Source organism: Peromyscus californicus, unplaced genomic scaffold (assembly GCF_007827085.1).
Source record: "Peromyscus californicus insignis strain IS unplaced genomic scaffold, ASM782708v3 Scaffold_5__1_contigs__length_169319896, whole genome shotgun sequence".
NCBI lineage: Eukaryota > Metazoa > Chordata > Mammalia > Rodentia > Cricetidae > Peromyscus > Peromyscus californicus.
Window position 1 is genome coordinate 43,543,837 of NW_026294573.1, and position 18,211 is coordinate 43,562,047.

Below are 18,211 nucleotides of genomic sequence, written 5' to 3' on the forward strand. Positions count from 1 at the left end.
GATTTCAATCTATGTGGTATTTTGTGTTTTTAATGTTATGTGTGTATTACTCTCTTAAACTCCTTGGCTAAAAGGCCAAGTGTTGGTGCCCTTCCTTACTCCTGAATGGATTTTTGGTTCTAGATTGGCTTTGATATGAGTAAAGAAGCCGCCAGGAGGTGCTATGAGAAATCTGGCCTGAGACCGAGTGACATCGATGTGATAGAGCTTCATGACTGCTTTTCCGTCAATGAACTCCTGACTTACGAAGCACTGGGGCTCTGTCCAGAAGGTAGTGTCTCTGAAGAGGGCTCCTTGCCCTGGGTAAAGCCCACTGAGAAGGATTCCCTTTCATCATTAAACAGTAGAAGTCACTAATTGCCTTTCCCTGCACGTTGGCTCTGCCACACCATGCAAATGGGATGTAAGAAGTTTTGGTAGGAGAGTTTTTAGAACATCCAGTCTTGGACAACACCAACACTGGCATCACAGAGTGTATACCTCATTCACATCATGCAGATCAGTACTTAGAATGTACAACTACATTTTAAAGAGGATTTATTGGGAAAGACTTGCAGAAAGGAAAGCAGACAACTGATGGGTGGGTGTAAGGTTCCTTTCCCTTTCGAAAGCGCACCATTCTCAGTGAGTGAACTTTAGTTGCCTCTCCTCCTTGTCAACACTCGATGGCAGTTGTTTACGTTTCTGGCATGCTCAAGGGAATAGAATTGCATCTTATTTTAGTTTTAATTTGCATATCCCTCATGACTAATGCTATTGAAAATCTTTTTATGTGCTTATTGGTCATTCATTTATCTTCTTCTAAAAAAAGATTTATATTATCTTTAATTATGTGTATATGTCGGTGCCTGTGTGTGGGTATGTGAACATGTGACTTCCAATGCCCACGGAGTACAGAAGAGAGCGTTGGATCCCCTAGGGCTAGAGTTACAGCTGGTTGTGAGTCACCCTGTGGAGTGTTAGGAATCAAACTTGGGTCCTCTGGGGAAGAGTAGTGCATGTACTTAACGGCTGAGCCTTCTCTCCAGGCCTTGTGTACCTTCTTTTTATGTATCATGTGTCATGTCTGTATATCTATTTAAATCTCTGCCCTTTGTTTGTCTGTTATTTGTCTTTATTGTATTGCAAGAATATATATATATATATATACACACACACACACATACATATATACAACATAATATTAATATGTATACTATATATATATATATATTCTAGATACAGGTCAATGATAATCATTTATGTTGTGAACATTCTCTTCTAGTCCAAGAACGTAGTCCTCTGTCCATATGGTTTAGATTGACTGTTTTATTATGTTTTCTGCTTCTGTTCTGTACTTTTCCTTCTCCATTCTCCTTTTGTTTTCTTTTGCATTATTTGAACATTTGTAATATACTATTTTAATGTATCTGCTGGCTTTTTGGCTTGATCTCTTTTCAAAATTTTTGTAAATGAATTGGTTATGATTATTGTGTGTATTGTGTCATTGATGTGCACATGGCATAGTGAATGTCAGGAGGTCAGAGGACAACATCCTGGAGCTACTTTTCTCTTTTGCTCTTTGTATGGGTTCCAGGATCACACTCAGGCCATCAGGCTTGTGCCGTGAGCACTTTCTGCTGAGCCATCCCATAGGCCCTCTCTTTTCCCCAGGCTAGCCCTAACTTGCTACATAGCTGACAATGACTGTGAACTTCTGGTTCTTCTGCTTCTATTTTCCAAGTTCTGGCAGTCTACAAAGTTAGCTGCATCCTTAGCCCCTCTGTTTCTTTTTCTTCTCTGGAGGCTGCTAACAAGACAGCCTCAGCGCTATTGGCACCTGAGCCCTGTTATTCTGTGGGAGAGCTTGAGCTTTTTAGGGTGTTCAGCGGTGAGTGTTCTTGGCCTTCTACATACAAAATGCCACAAATGCCTCCCACGGTTATGACAACCAAAAATGTCTCTAGACGTTACCAAATCTCTCCCTGTGGGTAAAATCTCCCCAGTTAGGAACTACTGCTCCAAGGTCATGATGTGTACTTAACCTTCAGTGACCTTGTAACGTTGTGCCTCTTCACATGCAAGGAAAAAGCCTAGCCACCATACAGGCCCATCAACTGACTCCTCTTTGCCTTCATGGACCCCATTGTTGTAGTTATCATATATATTGCACCTGTTTATATTGAAAATATTAACATGATGAAATAATTTTTGCTTTCATCATATTTTGAAGACATTAAGAGGAAAAAGTCTTTTATATTTACCTAGATATTTATAATTTTTTGTTACTTTCTTCATTCTTAAAGATTATGTGCGCGCGCGCGCGCGCGTGTGTGTGTGTGTGTGTGTGTGTGTATGTGTGTTACAGAATGCTTGTAGAGGTCGAGGACAGTCTTCATGTTTGAGATATCTTTCTCTTACTGCTCATGGCTCTACAAGCATCCGGGGATTCTCCTGTCTCCACTTCCCACTTTGCATTGGGGTTATAATTCATGCCGGCATGAATTCAAAACCTTTTGCATGGGTTTTGGGGTTTCCAATCTGGGTCCTCATGTTTGAGTGGCAATACTTTACCCACTGAGCCATCTCCCAGCCCAAGACTGACCTGGACTGGCAGATTCTCCTTCAGTGACAAGTTCCTGAGAGAAGGACCAAAGGATGATAAATAAGAAGACAAAGTTTAGGATCAGGTCTCGTACAAGCATGGCTCATGTAAAGATGTTTATTGAAAAGTACAGCATCTTATATACAGTGTGCAGGGAAAATGAACACAGTCAGCAGAAAGCTACCATACAGTGGACAAAGCCATCAGGGAGCTAATCAAGCCATGTTGCACAAAAGGAACATAGGAAACGCGTCACTGACCAAGCACACAGCATCTTTGAGACTGATGACTCCAGTCTCTTCCTGGGGAAAAGGCCAGGTTTCCAGGAACCAAACCCGTAACTCCCTTAAGGGGCCTGTCTCCAGTCCCAGACTGGACCTGCCAAGTCTACCCTGGGCAAGGACACAGAACTAGCATTTTCTTGGTCCTTTCGTTGGGGCCTCTGAGGAAGCCTTGGGTGGGCCTGGCTTCCAACACAAGACCCATGTTGTTTCTTCTTTATTTTTATTCTCTGGATGTGTTTTACCCCCATGTTTGTGTGCGTAACAAGTATGTGCCCTTTGCCTGAGCAGGCCAGGAGAGGGCACTGGATCCCCAGGAGCTGGAGTGAAAGCTGCTGGGAACTGCATGTGCGTGCTGGGAACCAAGCCCGGGTCCTCTGCAAGACCTGTGTACACTTTTTTTTTTTAATAAAACAAAATAAAATATAATGTGATAAAACAAAAACTATCACATTGGAGTTGGACAAGGCAAACCAACAGAAGGAAAAGAGCCCGAGAGAAGGCACAAGAATCAGAGACCACTCGTCCTCACACTCAGGAATCCCCTAAGAACACGAAACTGAAAGCCATACTATATACTCATAGAACCTGGTGCAGACCTGTGCAGACCTGTGCATGCTGCAGCAGTTTCTCTGAGTTCATATGAGCTTTGATCATATTGATTTAGAGGGCCTTGTTTTCTTGGCATCCTCCATCCCCTCTGGATCTTACACTCTTTCCACTTCCTCAGAGGTGGGGGTGGGTGGGTGGGTGGATGGGTTCCCCTGCCCTGATGGAAGGGATTTGATAGAGACATTCCATTTAGGGCTGAATGTTTCAAGGTCCTTTCTCTGTCCCCCCCCCCCCCCCCCACCACACCTGCCTTTGAGACAGGGTCTCAATATATAGCCCTGACTGACCTAGAATTCACTATGTAGATCAGGCTGGCCTTGTACTCACAGAGATCTACCTGCCTCTGCCTCCCAAGTGCTAGGATTAAAAGCGTGAATCTCAGCCGGGCGGTGGTGGCGCACGCCTTTAATCCCAGCACTCGGGAGGCAGAGCCAGGCGGATCTCTGTGAGTTCGAGGCCAGCCTGGTCTACAAAGCGAGTTCCAGGAAAGGCGCAAAGCTGCACAGAGAAACCCTGTCTCGAAAAACCAAAAAAAAAAAAAAAAAAAAGCGTGAATCTCTACACCCAGCCTGTACATGCTCTTAACCACTGAGACATTTCTCCAGCACCCATGAGCACCCATGATATTTTTAGCTTGAAGACTCTTTTAGCATTTTTCCCCTTCCTTCCCTCCCTCCCTCCCTCCCTCCCTCCCTCCCTCGCTCCCTCCCTCCCTTCCTGAGATAGTGTGTAATGAACCCGAACTCTTGATCCTCACGTCTTCATCTCCTCCTCCCAAGCACTGGGATTACATACATACGTGTGCACCATCATGCCTGGTTCATTCAGTTCTGGAGATCGAACCCAAGGACTTGTGCGTGCTAAGGCAAATGCTCGACCAACTGAGTCACATCCTCACCCCTCTTATTGCATTCCTTATAAAGCGGGTCTTACAGATGAAAGATCATCTTTTCGTTTCATCTGCAAATGTCTGTAGTAAGCCTTAATTCCTAAAGGAAATATATGCTGCACTTAGATTTCTGAGATGTTATATATTTTCTCATAGCTTTGAAAGTATTTTGTTTTAGTCTTTTGAGTCTTTCGGCCCTGGTAATTTTTTTTCTTTCTTTTTAGTTTTATGGGTTGTGTGTGTGTGTGTGTGTGTGTGTATGTATCTTATTTGAAACAGGGTCTTGCTGTGGTTTGCAGGCTTGTCTGGAGCTACTGACCTTCCTGCTTGTGCTGAGGCTCTGGGCATGTGCCACCATTCCCTGTTTCTAATGCTTGTTCTGCCCTGATTGCCTTTTCCACAATCTGGGATTACAGTGATGTCTGCTTTAGAGTTTTGATATTACCCACAAGTCTGTGAAACACTTTCTTTTTTGTTTTGTTTGTTCTTATAGAATTAGTGACCAAACCTGGGGCCATGCACATCTGTTCATTTTTAAATCCCTTTCTGGTCTGAGCCACTGGAGTAAGAATTTTCTTTTTCTTTTTGTTTCTTTCTTTCTTTCTCTCTCTCTCTCTCTCTCTTTTTTTTTTGGAGACAGGGTCTTGCTGGCCTTGGTCACATGACCATCTTCTTGCTCCAGCCTCCAGAGTGGTAGGATGTCTTCTTTTCTCCTTTGTCTTCCTTTCCTTTCTTTCTTTTTGGAGACAGATCTCAGGCTGGGGATCAGGCTCAGTAGGCACAGTGTTCACCTCACCTGCAGGAGACCCTGAGTTCAGTCTCCAGTACTGAAAAAAATAAAAACCAAGGAACAAAGAGACAGGGCTGTTCTGTGCAGCTTGTCTGGAGCTCACTATTACAAGCCGGCTTTGACCTTGCAGCCTCTGCCTCTGCACGGTGTGTGCTATCGTCCTGGGCGTGACCACCGCATCTGGACTTAGTGTTTTATTTCAAACATTTCACTTTTCAAATTTATATTGGATCTGTTTTCTAGCTTCTTGGCTCTGTTGAGAATTCTCTGTTGAGAATTTCCTTCACCTTGCAGCTCTTGCATCAGTTTGAAAGTCCTTGAGAACTTTGTAATCTGGACTTTGGGCTTTGGTATCTACTGACGATCTTTCCCTCTTGGGAGCTGGTTACATTCTTTTCAGATTCTTTGCAGGTTGAATAATTTTAGATTGCATCCTGGATAGTATGAATGTGACTTTATCCAGTATCCTCTGGAGAGGAACGGTGGGGCCTGTGTAATGTGGACAGTGGGGAAGCCTGGCATCAACCTCCAGTGTCAATCCTCAGGACTATCTCCTCCCCATTTTATTTTTGAGATAAAGTCTGTTGCTGGGACCTGGGGCTCCTGGATTTAGATTAGGCAGGCTGGCCAGTGAGCCCCAGGAATCCACTTGTCTCTGCCTCTCCAGCACTAGGATTATAAGCACACACACCAAATCCAGCTTTTGATGTGGGTATTGGGGATTAAACTCAGTCTTCATGCTTCTATGGTAAGCAGTTCACTGACTGAGTTATCTCCCCAGCTCCACACCGTTTGTGATTTAGCGAGCAGTCAGTCCAGTTTGTCGTGACAAGTTCTGTCTTGCCTTCTGAGGTGACGACATACCCATGCTTACTTCCTGAGCCTGTGCTGTGCTGGTTTGGGGCCATCCTGTGCATCCATGGCTCAGGAGTGAGCCTCAGATGTACATAAGTCTGCACTTGGAATGGGGGTGGGCGTCTGCTCTGGCTCTCTCTACTGTGGCCATCTTTGCTTACAGCCTATGGGGTTTCTTTTCTTCATTCTGTTGGGTGGAAAGGTGGGGTTTCAGTGGGATGGTGGTGCACACCTGTAATCCCAGCACTTGGGAGGCAGAGACAGGAGGGTCAGGAGTTCAAGGCTAGTCTGAAAAAGCCAAACGTGGGATGGAGTGGAAAGGAAGTGGGGAAGGCTTAGCTCTGCAGTGTTGACACTGCCTGTGTTGCCGTGCTGGGCTGTCTCAGGATGCTGCTCCCCTGTGCAGAACTGCTAAGGACAGCCTGAGAAGTTCAAACTGGAGTTCACCCTGTGCAGTGGCTTCCCTGAGATTTCCCTTGCTAATCTTCTTGTCTCTGTTTGCTTCCCAGTCATCAGGTAGCTAGCTGTGTGGAGCGCTGTATACATGCCTTCAGTGGTGGTCATAGGAGAGGAGCACTGTAAGGGGAGGAGCACTGTGAGGGGAGGATCATTGTGAAGGGAGGAGCTCTGTGAGGGAAGGAGCACTGTGAGGGAAGGAGCATTGTGAGGGAAGGAGCATTGTGAGGGGAGGAGCACTGAGGGGGGAGGAGCTCTGTGAGCGGAGGAGCACTGTGAGGGGAGGAGCATTGTGAGGGGAGGAGCACTGTGAGGGGAGGATCATTGTGAAGGGAGGAGCTCTGTGAGGGAAGGAGCATTGTGAGGGGAGGAGCACTGAGGGGGGAGGAGCTCTGTGAGGGGAGGAGCACTGTGAGGGGAGGAGCTCTGTGAGGGGAGGAGCACTGTGAGGGGAGGATCATTGTGAGGGGAGGAGCTCTGTGAGGGAAGGAGCATTGTGAGGGGAGGAGCATTGTGAGGGGAGGAGCACTGTGAGGGGAGGATCATTGTGAGGGGAGGAGCTCTGTGAGGGGAGGAGCACTGAGGGGGGAGGATCATTGTGAGGGGAGGAGCACTGTGAGGGAAGCAGCACTGTGAGGGAAGGAGCATTGTGAGGGGAGGAGCACTGAGGGGGGAGGAGCTCTGTGAGGGGAGGAGCACTGTGAGGGGAGGAGCTCTGTGAGGGGAGGAGCACTGTGAGGGGAGGATCATTGTGAGGGGAGGAGCTCTGTGAGGGAAGGAGCATTGTGAGGGGAGGAGCATTGTGAGGGGAGGAGCACTGTGAGGGGAGGATCATTGTGAGGGGAGGAGCATTGTGAGGGGAGGAGCACTGAGGGGGGAGGATCATTGTGAGGGGAGGAGCACTGTGAGGGAAGCAGCACTGTGAGGGAAGGAGCATTGTGAGGGGAGGAGCATTGTGAGGGGAGGAGCATTGTGAGGGGAGGAGCACTGTGAGGGGAGGATCATTGTGAGGGGAGGAGCACTGTGAGGGGAGGAGCATTGTGAGGGGAGGAGCACTTTGAGGGGAGGATCATTGTGAAGGGAGGAGCACTGTGAGGGGAGGAGCACTGTGAGGGGAGGAGCATTGTGAAGGGAGGAGCTCTGTGAGGGAAGGAGCATTGTGAGGGGAGGAGCATTGTGAGGGGAGGAGCACTGTGAGGGGAGGATCATTGTGAAGGGAGGAGCTCTGTGAGGGAAGGAGCACTGTGAGGGGAGGAGCACTGTGAGGGGAGGAGCACTGTGAGGGGAGGATCATTGTGAAGGGAGGAGCTCTGTGAGGGAAGGAACATTGTGAAGGGAGGATCATTGTGAAGGGAGGAGCACTGTGAGGGAAGCAGCACTGTGAGGGGAGGAGCATTGTGAGGGGAGGAGCACTGTGAGGGGAGGATCATTGTGAGGGGAGGAGCTCTGTGAGGGGAGGAGCACTGAGGGGGGAGGAGCATTGTGAGGGGAGGAGCACCATGGGGAAGGAGCACCATGGGGAAGGAGCACCATGGAGAACATGCTTTGGTAGCAGAATCAGAACCCAGTTAAATTATGTGATGATGACTTTCAGGTTCATATCTCAGCTCTGAATGCGTCCCTGAAATCTAGATTCAGTGAGCAAGCTGCCTACTTTTCAGGGTGTTACAGGATCCTGTGCTGTTTTGATTTGCTTTTTGATGGCTTGTCATCATCTCAAACCTTCCATCTTTGACATCCTCCAGTTGATCACACTGGAAACTGTAGAATCATTCTTCTTAAATATTTATTAGTGTGTGTGTGTGTGTGTGTGTGTGTGTGTGTGTGTGTGTGTGTGTAGGAGTACACACAAAGGCCAGAAGAGGCTGTTGGAGTCCTTGGTTACAGGAGGTTGTCAGCTACCCAAGTTTGTTTCTGGGAACCAAACTTGTTGCAAGAGCAACAGGCGCTCTTCAGTGTTGAGCCATCCTCCCAGCCTCTGCAGAATCAGTCTTGAGTCATCTCCCGCCCCCCAATCCATTGTTGAGTAGTCCTGTTGGCGCTGGACTCCTCCTTCAGAGAAAGCTGAGACTAGCACTTTTGCTGGCTTTGTCACTGCCAGCACGGTTTCGTAGGTTGTGGTCATCTCACAGCTGCCCTCGGTGGCTTGGACTCCTTCAGGCTCTTTGATTGTTAGAATCAGGTCGTGTGATTCCTCTCTTCCACGCCTACGAGTTTCTCACTCACAGAGAGGCACAGGCCGAATGTTGTCTTCCACTCTAGGTTCATTTTCCCCTCAGGTCCTGTGTCCAGAACCCCATATGGTTTGTCCAGGGCTCTCTTCCTTGTTCCCACTTCCGCAAAGTCTTTTCCTTCCTTCTCTCCATGGTGCTGTGGCTACTCTGTGTACTGCCATCTGGACAGCACCCGTACCATTATCAGCACATCTGAAGCTCCCAGATCTTATTATTTGATCAGAAAAGCATCTGGAAGAATATTTTCTATAATTCATACACTTGTATTTATTTTGTAACCGCCACCAAACAATAAACAAATCATTAACAGGCAATGTGAGGCCACCAAGCACGTGAAATAAATTTGTAGTTGTTTTTGTTTGGGTTTTGGTTTGAGACAGGTTTTCACTACATAGCTCTGCCTGTTCTAGAACTCAATAATATAGACCAGGTTAGCCTCGAACACACAAAGATCTGCCTGCCCCTGTGCTATGATAATAGGTCTGTGCACCACTCCTGTGACTGTGAAATAATTTTTTTTTAACCTTTATGGTTCAACAGTGTTTTTGGTCTTTCTTAATTTCATGAAAGTGAGTTTTTGTTTGTTTGGGTTTTTTTTTTTGTTTTCTTTGTTTGTTTTTGGTGGTGCTGGAATCAAACACCAGAACATGAGCATGCTAAGTAAGCACTCTACCACAGAGCCACACCTCCCGTCCTGCTCTTTGTTTTTTGTTTTGTTTTGTTTTTTGAGACAGGGTTTCTCTGTGTATCCCTGGCTGTCCTGGAACTCACTTTGTAGACCAGGCTGGCCTTAAACTCACAGAGATCGCCTGCCTCTGCCTTCTGAGTGCTGGGACTAAAGGTGTGTGCCACCACAATTTTTTTAAATTAAAAAAAAAATATATATATATTACACAGTAATACAGCTGAAGCCAGAGAGAAAATAAATGCATTGTGGAAACTTAGGAATTCTGAAACTGTAATTTCCAGCTAAAGTGCTGCAGAGCATTTGTTCTGGCCGTATTGGTTCTTTTCTGCCTCTCTGTTAACAGTTGGGTCAACTTGGAAGCTACAGGGCTATTAGCAACTAGTAAGTGCTTTGTTTCATGCAGAACATTTTTGAAAGATAAGCCTTTATTGCTCAATATCATTACTCAACACTTGAAAGCATTTGCAATAAATTATTAAGCTCTTAAGAAATGTTTATATTAAGAAATCTTTGGCTATATGGAAAAGTTAAGCAAACATGCCTCCCCAGTCTAATGTTAGTTTTTAACTTTTGTGAATGTTGATTTTTCTTCCCACAGGGCAAGGCGGAGCACTGGTTGACAGAGGAGATAACACGTATGGAGGAAAGTGGGTCGTAAACCCTAGTGGGGGACTCATTTCCAAGGGACACCCGCTGGGAGCGACAGGTAACAACACATACAGATCTCAGAAATTTCAATTGTTTTTGTCAAAATTATACTTTATACCCTGATTTGGTTTTTGATTCTTTTTTACACTTATTTATTTATATATTGTATATGTAAGAGTGCACACTCATGTTCTGTAGTACACACATGTGGAGACCATAGGACAGTCTGAGAAAATCGGCTCTCTCTTTCCAATTCTCTATGGGTCCTGGGGATTAAACTCTGGTCGTCAAGCTTGGTGGTATGTGTTTATTTGCTGAGCCATCTTGCTCTTGTTTTTATTTTTCAAGGCAGTCTAACTCTATAACTCAGCTTGACCTAACTCACTGTATAGTTCAGGATGACCTTAAACTTTCAGCAGTCCCCCTGCCTAAGTCTCCCCTTCCAAATGCTGGGATTATAGGTATGGGCCACTGTGAGTGGCTGACGTCTATGATTCAGTATGTCTGTGTGACTGGAGCTTTGTTTTCTCTTTCTTTCTTTTTTTAAGATTTATTTTATATTTCTTTCTTTCTTTCTTTTTTTTTTTTTAATGTACATTGGGATTTTGCCTGCATGAGGATACCAGATCCCCTGGAACTGGAGTCATAGAGAGTTGTGAACTGCCATGTGGGTGCTGGGAATTGAACCTAGGTTCTTTGGAAGAGCAGTCAGTGAACTTAACCGCTGAGCCATCACTCCATCCCATCCATCCCTGTGACTGGAGCTTTACATGCTTCTTAACGGCAGTCACGTGATTTCCCTTTACCTGCAGTGTGCTTAATTAGCAAGGTGTTTCCTAACAGAGCTGCTGGACTAACCAGATGAGCACATTACATGTTGGTTAGCAATGCATGGAACTCATCCTCTCTTGAGAAAACCAGACTAGAAATTATGAAATAAGAATTTTACTATGGGGTTGGAGAGATGGCTCAGAGGTTAAGAGCAGTGGCTGTTCTTCCAGAGGTCCTGTGTTCAATTCCCACCAACCACATGGTGGCTCACAACCATTTGTAATGAGATCTGGCGCCCTCTTCTGGCATGTACGCAGAGCACTGTATACATAATAAATAAACCTTTTTTTCCCCTATGTGTTTATTATTATTATTTTATTTTTTTCCATTATCTGCTTGATACAGTACAAATTCTTACCCTAATAGTGAAATGTTTCACTGAAGCTTGCCCAGTGATTGAGTAAAACCAAAACTTATTATAAGCCACATGCAGGCAGAACACTGTATACATAATAAATATATCTTTAAAAAAAAAAAAGAATTTCACTATGGGTCTGTTGCCTACTGGCCACTTGATTCTTCTGACCAGTTAGAAATTAATTACTTTGACTCTTAGGTTTTTAGCTGAGAAATGACAACTTCAGTATTACAGTTTCTAAAATAACTTAGGGGTAAATTTCTGTGGTTTGTTTCTGTAAAGGTAGATGGGTTGTGTTTTCTCTTTATTAGCTTGTATGTGTTGATTAATGGGATATTTTAACTTCTTGCAGTTCCCACAATAGAGAAGTTATAACAATGTATTATTAAAGCAGTTAACCTTGTTTTATTTCTGTTTAAAACTCAAATTTCAGCTGAGCATAGTGGTGCACACCTTTGTAGTTGGCCTTTTTGTCAGGGCCAACGGCTCCCCAATAATGACATGGAGCTTATTAATTATAAAAGCTCGGCCAATAGCTTAGGGTTATTAGTAACTAGCTCTTACAACTTAAATTAACCAATTTTTATCAACCTACTTTTTGTCTCGTGGCTTTATTATCTTTACTCTGTAGTGCCCATGCTGCTTCTCTCCATCTGGCTGGCAACTACACTTTCTTCCTTCCAGTGTCCTGTGTGCCTGAAAATCCTGCCTAGCTATGGGCCGTTCAGCTTTTTTTTTTTTGTTTTTTTTCCGAGACAGGGTTTCTCTGTGTAGCTTTGTGCCTTTCCTGGATCTCGCTTTGTAGACCAGGCTGGCCTTGAACTCACAAAGATCCGCCTGCCTCTGCCTCCCGAGTGCTGGAATTAAAGGCGTGCGCCACCACTGCCCGGCCCATTCAGCTTTTTATTAAACCAATCAGAATGACACATCTTCACAGTGTTCAAAAAGACTACTCCACACCACACCTTTAATCCCAGCACTCGGGAGTCAGAGGAAAGAGGATCTCTGAGTTTGAGGCCAGCCTGGTCTATACAGTGAGTTCCAGGACAGCCAGGGCTACTTAGAGTACTCTGTGTCAAAAAACTAACCAACAACAAGAAACCCCACAGATTTTGTACGCTTATGACATAGTAGAAGATGGAAAAGCTGGATGGATTGGGGAGGAGAGAGGAAGAAACGTGACAGGTTGCAGGGCTGTCGCGTTAGCTCAGCGGTAGAACACTTGTCTAGGATACGGAAGGCGCTGAGTTCTGTACCAAGCCCTTCGAGAAGAAAGGTAAACGGGAGGGCCGGGTGGGCAGACTTGCACATTCACAGTAACTGCAGTGTGATGTGCTACCTTGCCATTGGTGTTCTTATTATCTCTTCTTTGGGTTTTTATGATGTCATTTAAAAACCCGGCAGGGGTTTATTATTTTCTCTCTTCTATGGAATTTTTTCTTTATAAAAGTCTGTCATGGGTGCTCCGGGATATGCAGCATGCATCTTCCTCTTGCCAGAGTCTGCCTTCCGGTAGTGTCATACCCCTCACATAGGCTTTTGTAAGATTTATTTGTATTTTTAATTACGTGTGTGTGCTCATGCATGCGCACATAGAAAAGGTCATCCTTGGCCGAATAGAAAAGCTAGGGTGGGTCACATGAGACTCTACTATCAAACAAAACCATACCCCAAGTTTTTATTTATGTAATGCATATATTGTATAGTGCTGTTTTCACCTATCTTTAGATCCTTTTCACCTTTTTTTGAGACAAAATCTGCTGTTTAGTTCAGGCTGGCATTGAACTCACAATGTAGCCAAGGCTGACCTGAACTCCTGTCTTGGCCTAGAAGGTGCTAGGGTTATAAGCATGTGCCACCTCTCCTCACCCAGTCTCTTTATTCTTTTTAATGCCCACATAGTATTCTTAGTGTAAAAAAATCCGTTAGTGACAGACATCTGGGTTGTGTTAGTTTATTCTCACAAACAGGTGGCACTAAGCATGCTTGCACACACCTGTAGGATTCATTCCAGATGTGTCAAAGATACACACTTACAAATTTGCTGAGCTTACCAGACTTTCTTCCAAAGAAAATTATACCAGCATACATGCCCATCTATAGAGTGGGGGAAAATATGTTTTTTTCTTCAACTTGTTAACATTGGATTTTCCTACAAAATTTGACAATTTTGCCAAATTTGCCATGCCATTCACTTGTCCTAGTCTGCTTTCTATTGCTGAGATAAACACCATGACCATTAGGGAAGAGAAAAAAAAATTCTCTCTTCTCACCCACCAGACAAGCTTACTGAGCATTATAGGATGTCTAAGTATGGTAACTTACATTCTGCTTTGCCCAAGACTGACCATTAAAAGCTCCATGTACCAGGCCCCTTGATCCCACTCTACCCTAGCTGGTTCAAAGACCATCACTATCTAGAAAACAATACACACGAAACTGTGCTGCTTGTCTGTCTTGGGGAAACAGCTATGTGTATGCCTGTTGCCATGGTGTGCTGGCAACTTTTATGTCAACTTGACACAAGCTAGAGTCACTAGAAAGGAGAGACCCTCAATTGAGAAAATGCCTCCGTAAGATCTTGCTGTAAGGGATTTTCTTAATTAGTGATTGATGGGGGAGGGCCCAGTCTGTTGTGGGTGGTGTCATACCTGGGCTGGTGGTCCTGGGTTCTATAAGAAAGCAGGCTGAGCAAGCCATGATGAGCAAGCCAGTAAGCAGCACCCCTCCATGGTCTCTGCATCAGCTCCTGCCTCCAGGTTCCTGTCCTGTTTAAGTTCCTGTCCTGGCATCTTTCAGTGATGGACTACAATGTGGAAGTGTAAGCCCAATAAACCCTCCCCCCCAAAAAAACCCACCATGACCAAAAGCAGCCTGGGGGGAAAGGGTTTATTTGATCTTATGCTTCCACACCACAGTCCAACCTGGAGGCGAGAACTTAGCAGGCATTGTGGAGGAGTACTGCTTGCTGGCTTGCCTTCCACAGCTCACTCAGCTTCTTTTTTTAAACCAGGACCATTGGCCCAGGAATGGCACTGCCCCAGTGAGCTAGCTGCCCGCCCCCTTGCCTCAGGCTAAATCTAATTTTCTCAGTAGAGGTTCCCTCTTTCCAGATGGTTCTAGCATGTGTCAAGTTGACAATAAAATAATAATAATAATAATTAAAAAAATAACACCGGGCGGTGGTGGTGCACGCCTTTAATCCCAGCACTCGGGAGGCAGAGCCAGGCGGATCTCTGTGAGTTCAAGGCCAGCCTGGGCTACCAAGTGAGTCCCAGGAAAGGCGCAAAGCTACACAGAGAAACCCTGTCTCGAAAAACCAAAATAAATAAATAAATAAATAAATAAATAAATAAATAAATAAATTAATTAATTAACCAGCACAGTTGTCTTCCAGGGGTGCTAAAAAGCCAACCCCAAACAGGCAGGAGCATAGATAGAATGCACTTAGTTCTAAAATATTTTGAAGGTAGACGCAAACATACTGTAGTATCATTTCTTAGGTCTGTTGTTCATTCATGTGTGTGGATGTGTGGTGTGTAACATGCACAGGTGTATGTGTACATTTATGTGTGTGGGTGCACATGAGCGCATATGCTTGTGGGAGCCTGAGGACAGTGCCATGTGTCACTGGGGTGCCGAGCCATCTACTTGATTTTTGAGACAGAGCCATCCACTTGATTTTTGAGACACTAGCTGGGGGTTTACCAAGTGGGACAGGCTGGCTGGCCAGGGAACCCCGGGGTCCTTCTTTCTACGCCTCCCTAGCCCTGGGATTGCAGGCATGCACTACCACATCTGGGTTTTGTCTGTTTTTCATATGGGTTCTGGCGACCAAACTCAGGTCCTCCAGCTTGTGTGGCAAGTGCTTTACTGACGGAGGTCTTCAGATTGACCTTGAAGTGTTTCAAGGTGAGGGTAGGAATGTGAGCAGAGCAAGAGAATTCTGAGGGGCGAGTGCTCCACTTCTCTGTGGGTGTGAGGATAAGTATTTAGAATGCAGTTAGGAATTATATTGGTTCAGGAAGTGGGGACAGTAGTCTGTCTTAAGATACACGACCTCACCAGCCACTGGTGAGATTTCCTTCCTGTCAGTGGGCCTTAAGTCTAATTAGACAGCAGTTGATGGCCATCAAGCTAGGAGTCACTACTGCACCTTCAGGGATGGCTTGCCGTGCTGGTCATTTTGTGGTTCATGGGCACCACAGGCGTGTAGGACTGTTGACTTCTCACCCCCTTTTATTTCCAGCTTGCACAGCACCTTCTGATAGGATGAAAGGTAGTTCTCGGGAAGGAGGCTTTGGGTTCGATCCAGCTCAGCTCCTCTGAGTCCTGTGTCCTGTGTGCTGTCTCTAGCAATAGGCACTCACCTCTGACTTCTGGGATGACACCAAGGGCAACAAGGCCTTCATTGTTTTGGGAGTCTCTTGAACTCCCCTGACCAGCAATTCAAAGGGAGGTTTCTCATGCCTGGCACTGGGTTTGTTTTGTTAGTCTATGGCTCTTGGGAGAGTCTTTATCATCCCAAGTGGTATAACTTCATTTAAACAATAAATACGTGTGTGTGTGTGTGTGTACACAGACACTTACATGTACTGTAGGTATTTTTAGGTAAATACAAAGTTATATGATTCCCTATGACCATTTCAAACATTCTTAGTGTTATAGATCCCTCCCTCTCCATCTGTATTTTCTCCTCTCTCCAATTTGAATCCCTTCTCCTACCCAGTTTTTCCATTTCCCACTTAATATCACCTACGTCTTCCTAGTCCCTCTCCAGAGCTCAGTTCAGTCTTCCTTCATTGCTTTTCAAAATGCTCCCGTCTCAAAAGAACCAAGTGAGTTAACTTTTGAAACTCACTATGTAGCTCTGGCTGTCATGGAACTCAATATGTAGAACACGCTGACCTTGAACTCAGAGGTCCGCCTGCCTCTGCCTCCGGAGTGCTGGCATCAAAGGTCTGCGCCACCATGCTCGATCGATCGGCTAGGTGCAGTGTTTTCGATTTTCACATGCCAGAAAAGAATGAGTCGAAGAAAGAGTGCGAGCATGTCACGATTTCTTTTTTAAACGCTAGAGCGCTTAGCGTGGGAACTAGCTGCGAATCTTGGGCTTTAAATGCCTGCGGCGCGGGTGGCTTTGGCGGGAAGTCCCGACTAGCGGCTCGCGTGGGGCGGGTGGGCGGAGACTTCGCTCTAACGCGGCCCGGGACGCTCTGTGCTCGACTCGCCAGGTCTGGCTCAGTGCACGGAGCTCTGCTGGCAGCTGAGAGGCGAAGCCGGAAAGAGGCAGGTTCCTGGGGCAAAGGTGGCTCTGCAGCACAATTTAGGCCTCGGAGGAGCTGTGGTTGTTACACTCTACAGGATGGGTTTTCCCGAGGCTGCCAGGTAAGTGGCATTTCAAGTTTTGTCACTTTTGGCCTTCTGAGTGTCCACAGTAAGTGACGCTTGCGTATTTAAACAAATCCACAATCTGATTAAGCATTTAAGGGAAAGTATGACATTACTTCTCTAATGTGACTTTAAAAGTTAAGACTGTTAGTTTTTAAGCTCAGTCAGCCTTAGGAAAATTTTGTTCAGAAGGAGGCAGCGAAGCCAGGAATGCTGACCCACCCGCCTGCAGAATCCAGACGAGTCTCCTTTTGGTTTTCTTTCCCACGGTTGGCGGTCTCCTTTGGCCTCTCGGGTTGCTGGAGTGGGTTGCTGGAGTGGTTCGGAGAAAGCAACCAAATACATGTGCCCGTGGACCCTTGCGGACACGTTTCTGAGTCAAGCCCTCATTGCTGCGCGAATTCCTCGCGTCTTGCTTTCTTCCTCTCGTGAAGGGCCTGCCCCTTCAGGTGCCTCTGTCCCAGCCCTCCGACCCCTCAGCTTCCTTGCAGCCTCTCAGGGTTGCGCCTCCTTTTCCAGGGCCCAGCTTTCCTCTGTGTGCTTGGTTTCCAACCACCTTCTGTAACTAGTTCCAGAGTATGTCCACCCTCTTTTGAGTCTTCCCATCCTTCCTTCACTGGCTCCCTGCCCCTGTTGCCGAACACCAGCGAATCTTCCCCAGTCCACAGTCTATTTTTCTTTTCTTCTTGCTTTAATTATTCCTTTTCATGATGAGCCTTTTGTTTTGGTTAGTTTCATCGAAACAGGGTTTCTCTATGGAGCCCTGGCTGTCCTGGAACTCATGCTGTAGACCAGGCTGGCCTGGAACTCAGACATCTGCCCGCCTCTGCTGGGATCCGAGGCCTGCCTGCTGGCCATGATGAGCCTCCTGTGGTGAATCACCTTTACTTTTGTGTGTGCTGGTATACCTCAGGGTCTGCATTGAGGTCAGGTTGTGTTCTGAGCCAAATGAATTGATTATCCTTGACCATATTTTCCATCCTTAAAAGTCTTTAACCACACTGTAGCTTCTTAACACTAATGGGCTCTGTTTCTCTTGAAATTCTTGGTAATTGCTTAATCATTTATTCACACGTTTTCTTCTACAAAGGATAGGGCACTCTTACAGACTCCATTGCAGTCTTTACTTTTACAGACTTTGGGTGTTTTTCCTCTCCATGATCTCACTCTTTCTCTGCTCAGAATTTTATTTGTGTTTCCAACGTTAAGTCCCATCTCGAAGACTATCTCCTTTCAGATGGCCACAACTTTTTGTGGTCCTTAGGTCCTACTCCAGTTCTGGTCTCTTGAGGCTTAATTAAAGTTGTGGCTTTTCCTGCCCCTAGGGTCTTCCTCATAGTGAGTAAATGCTTTTGAATCACACAAAGGAGGTTGAATCTTGTTCTTCCTGAATCTGAGTCGTCCCTTCTGTGCTGACCACCTTGGAATACCACCCAGTTTACTCTTGTAGTTGAAACCCTTTAGTAAAAGTCAGCTATGAAAAGCCAACACAAATGGTGTGATTGGCATAGATACTTCATTTTCTTCAGAGTAAAATTAGGAAGTTTGTCCACAGATTTTTTTTTTTTTAGACAGTCTCACACGGTAGTCCAGG

At 45.6% G+C, this 18,211-nt stretch overlaps 1 protein-coding gene across 3 annotated transcripts in view; it reads left to right on the forward strand.

Annotated features, from left to right (window-relative positions):
- Positions 1-18,211, forward strand: part of Scp2 (sterol carrier protein 2) — a 95,054-nt gene that overhangs the window by 40,968 nt on the left and 35,875 nt on the right. For all 3 annotated transcript variants that reach the window (XM_052715104.1, XM_052715102.1, XM_052715103.1), the window contains 3 exons: positions 124-271; positions 9,988-10,095; positions 16,461-16,614. In XM_052715104.1, coding sequence (XP_052571064.1) covers positions 124-271; positions 9,988-10,095; positions 16,461-16,614 — 410 coding nt within the window. The remainder of the gene's footprint in view (positions 1-123; positions 272-9,987; positions 10,096-16,460; positions 16,615-18,211) is intronic.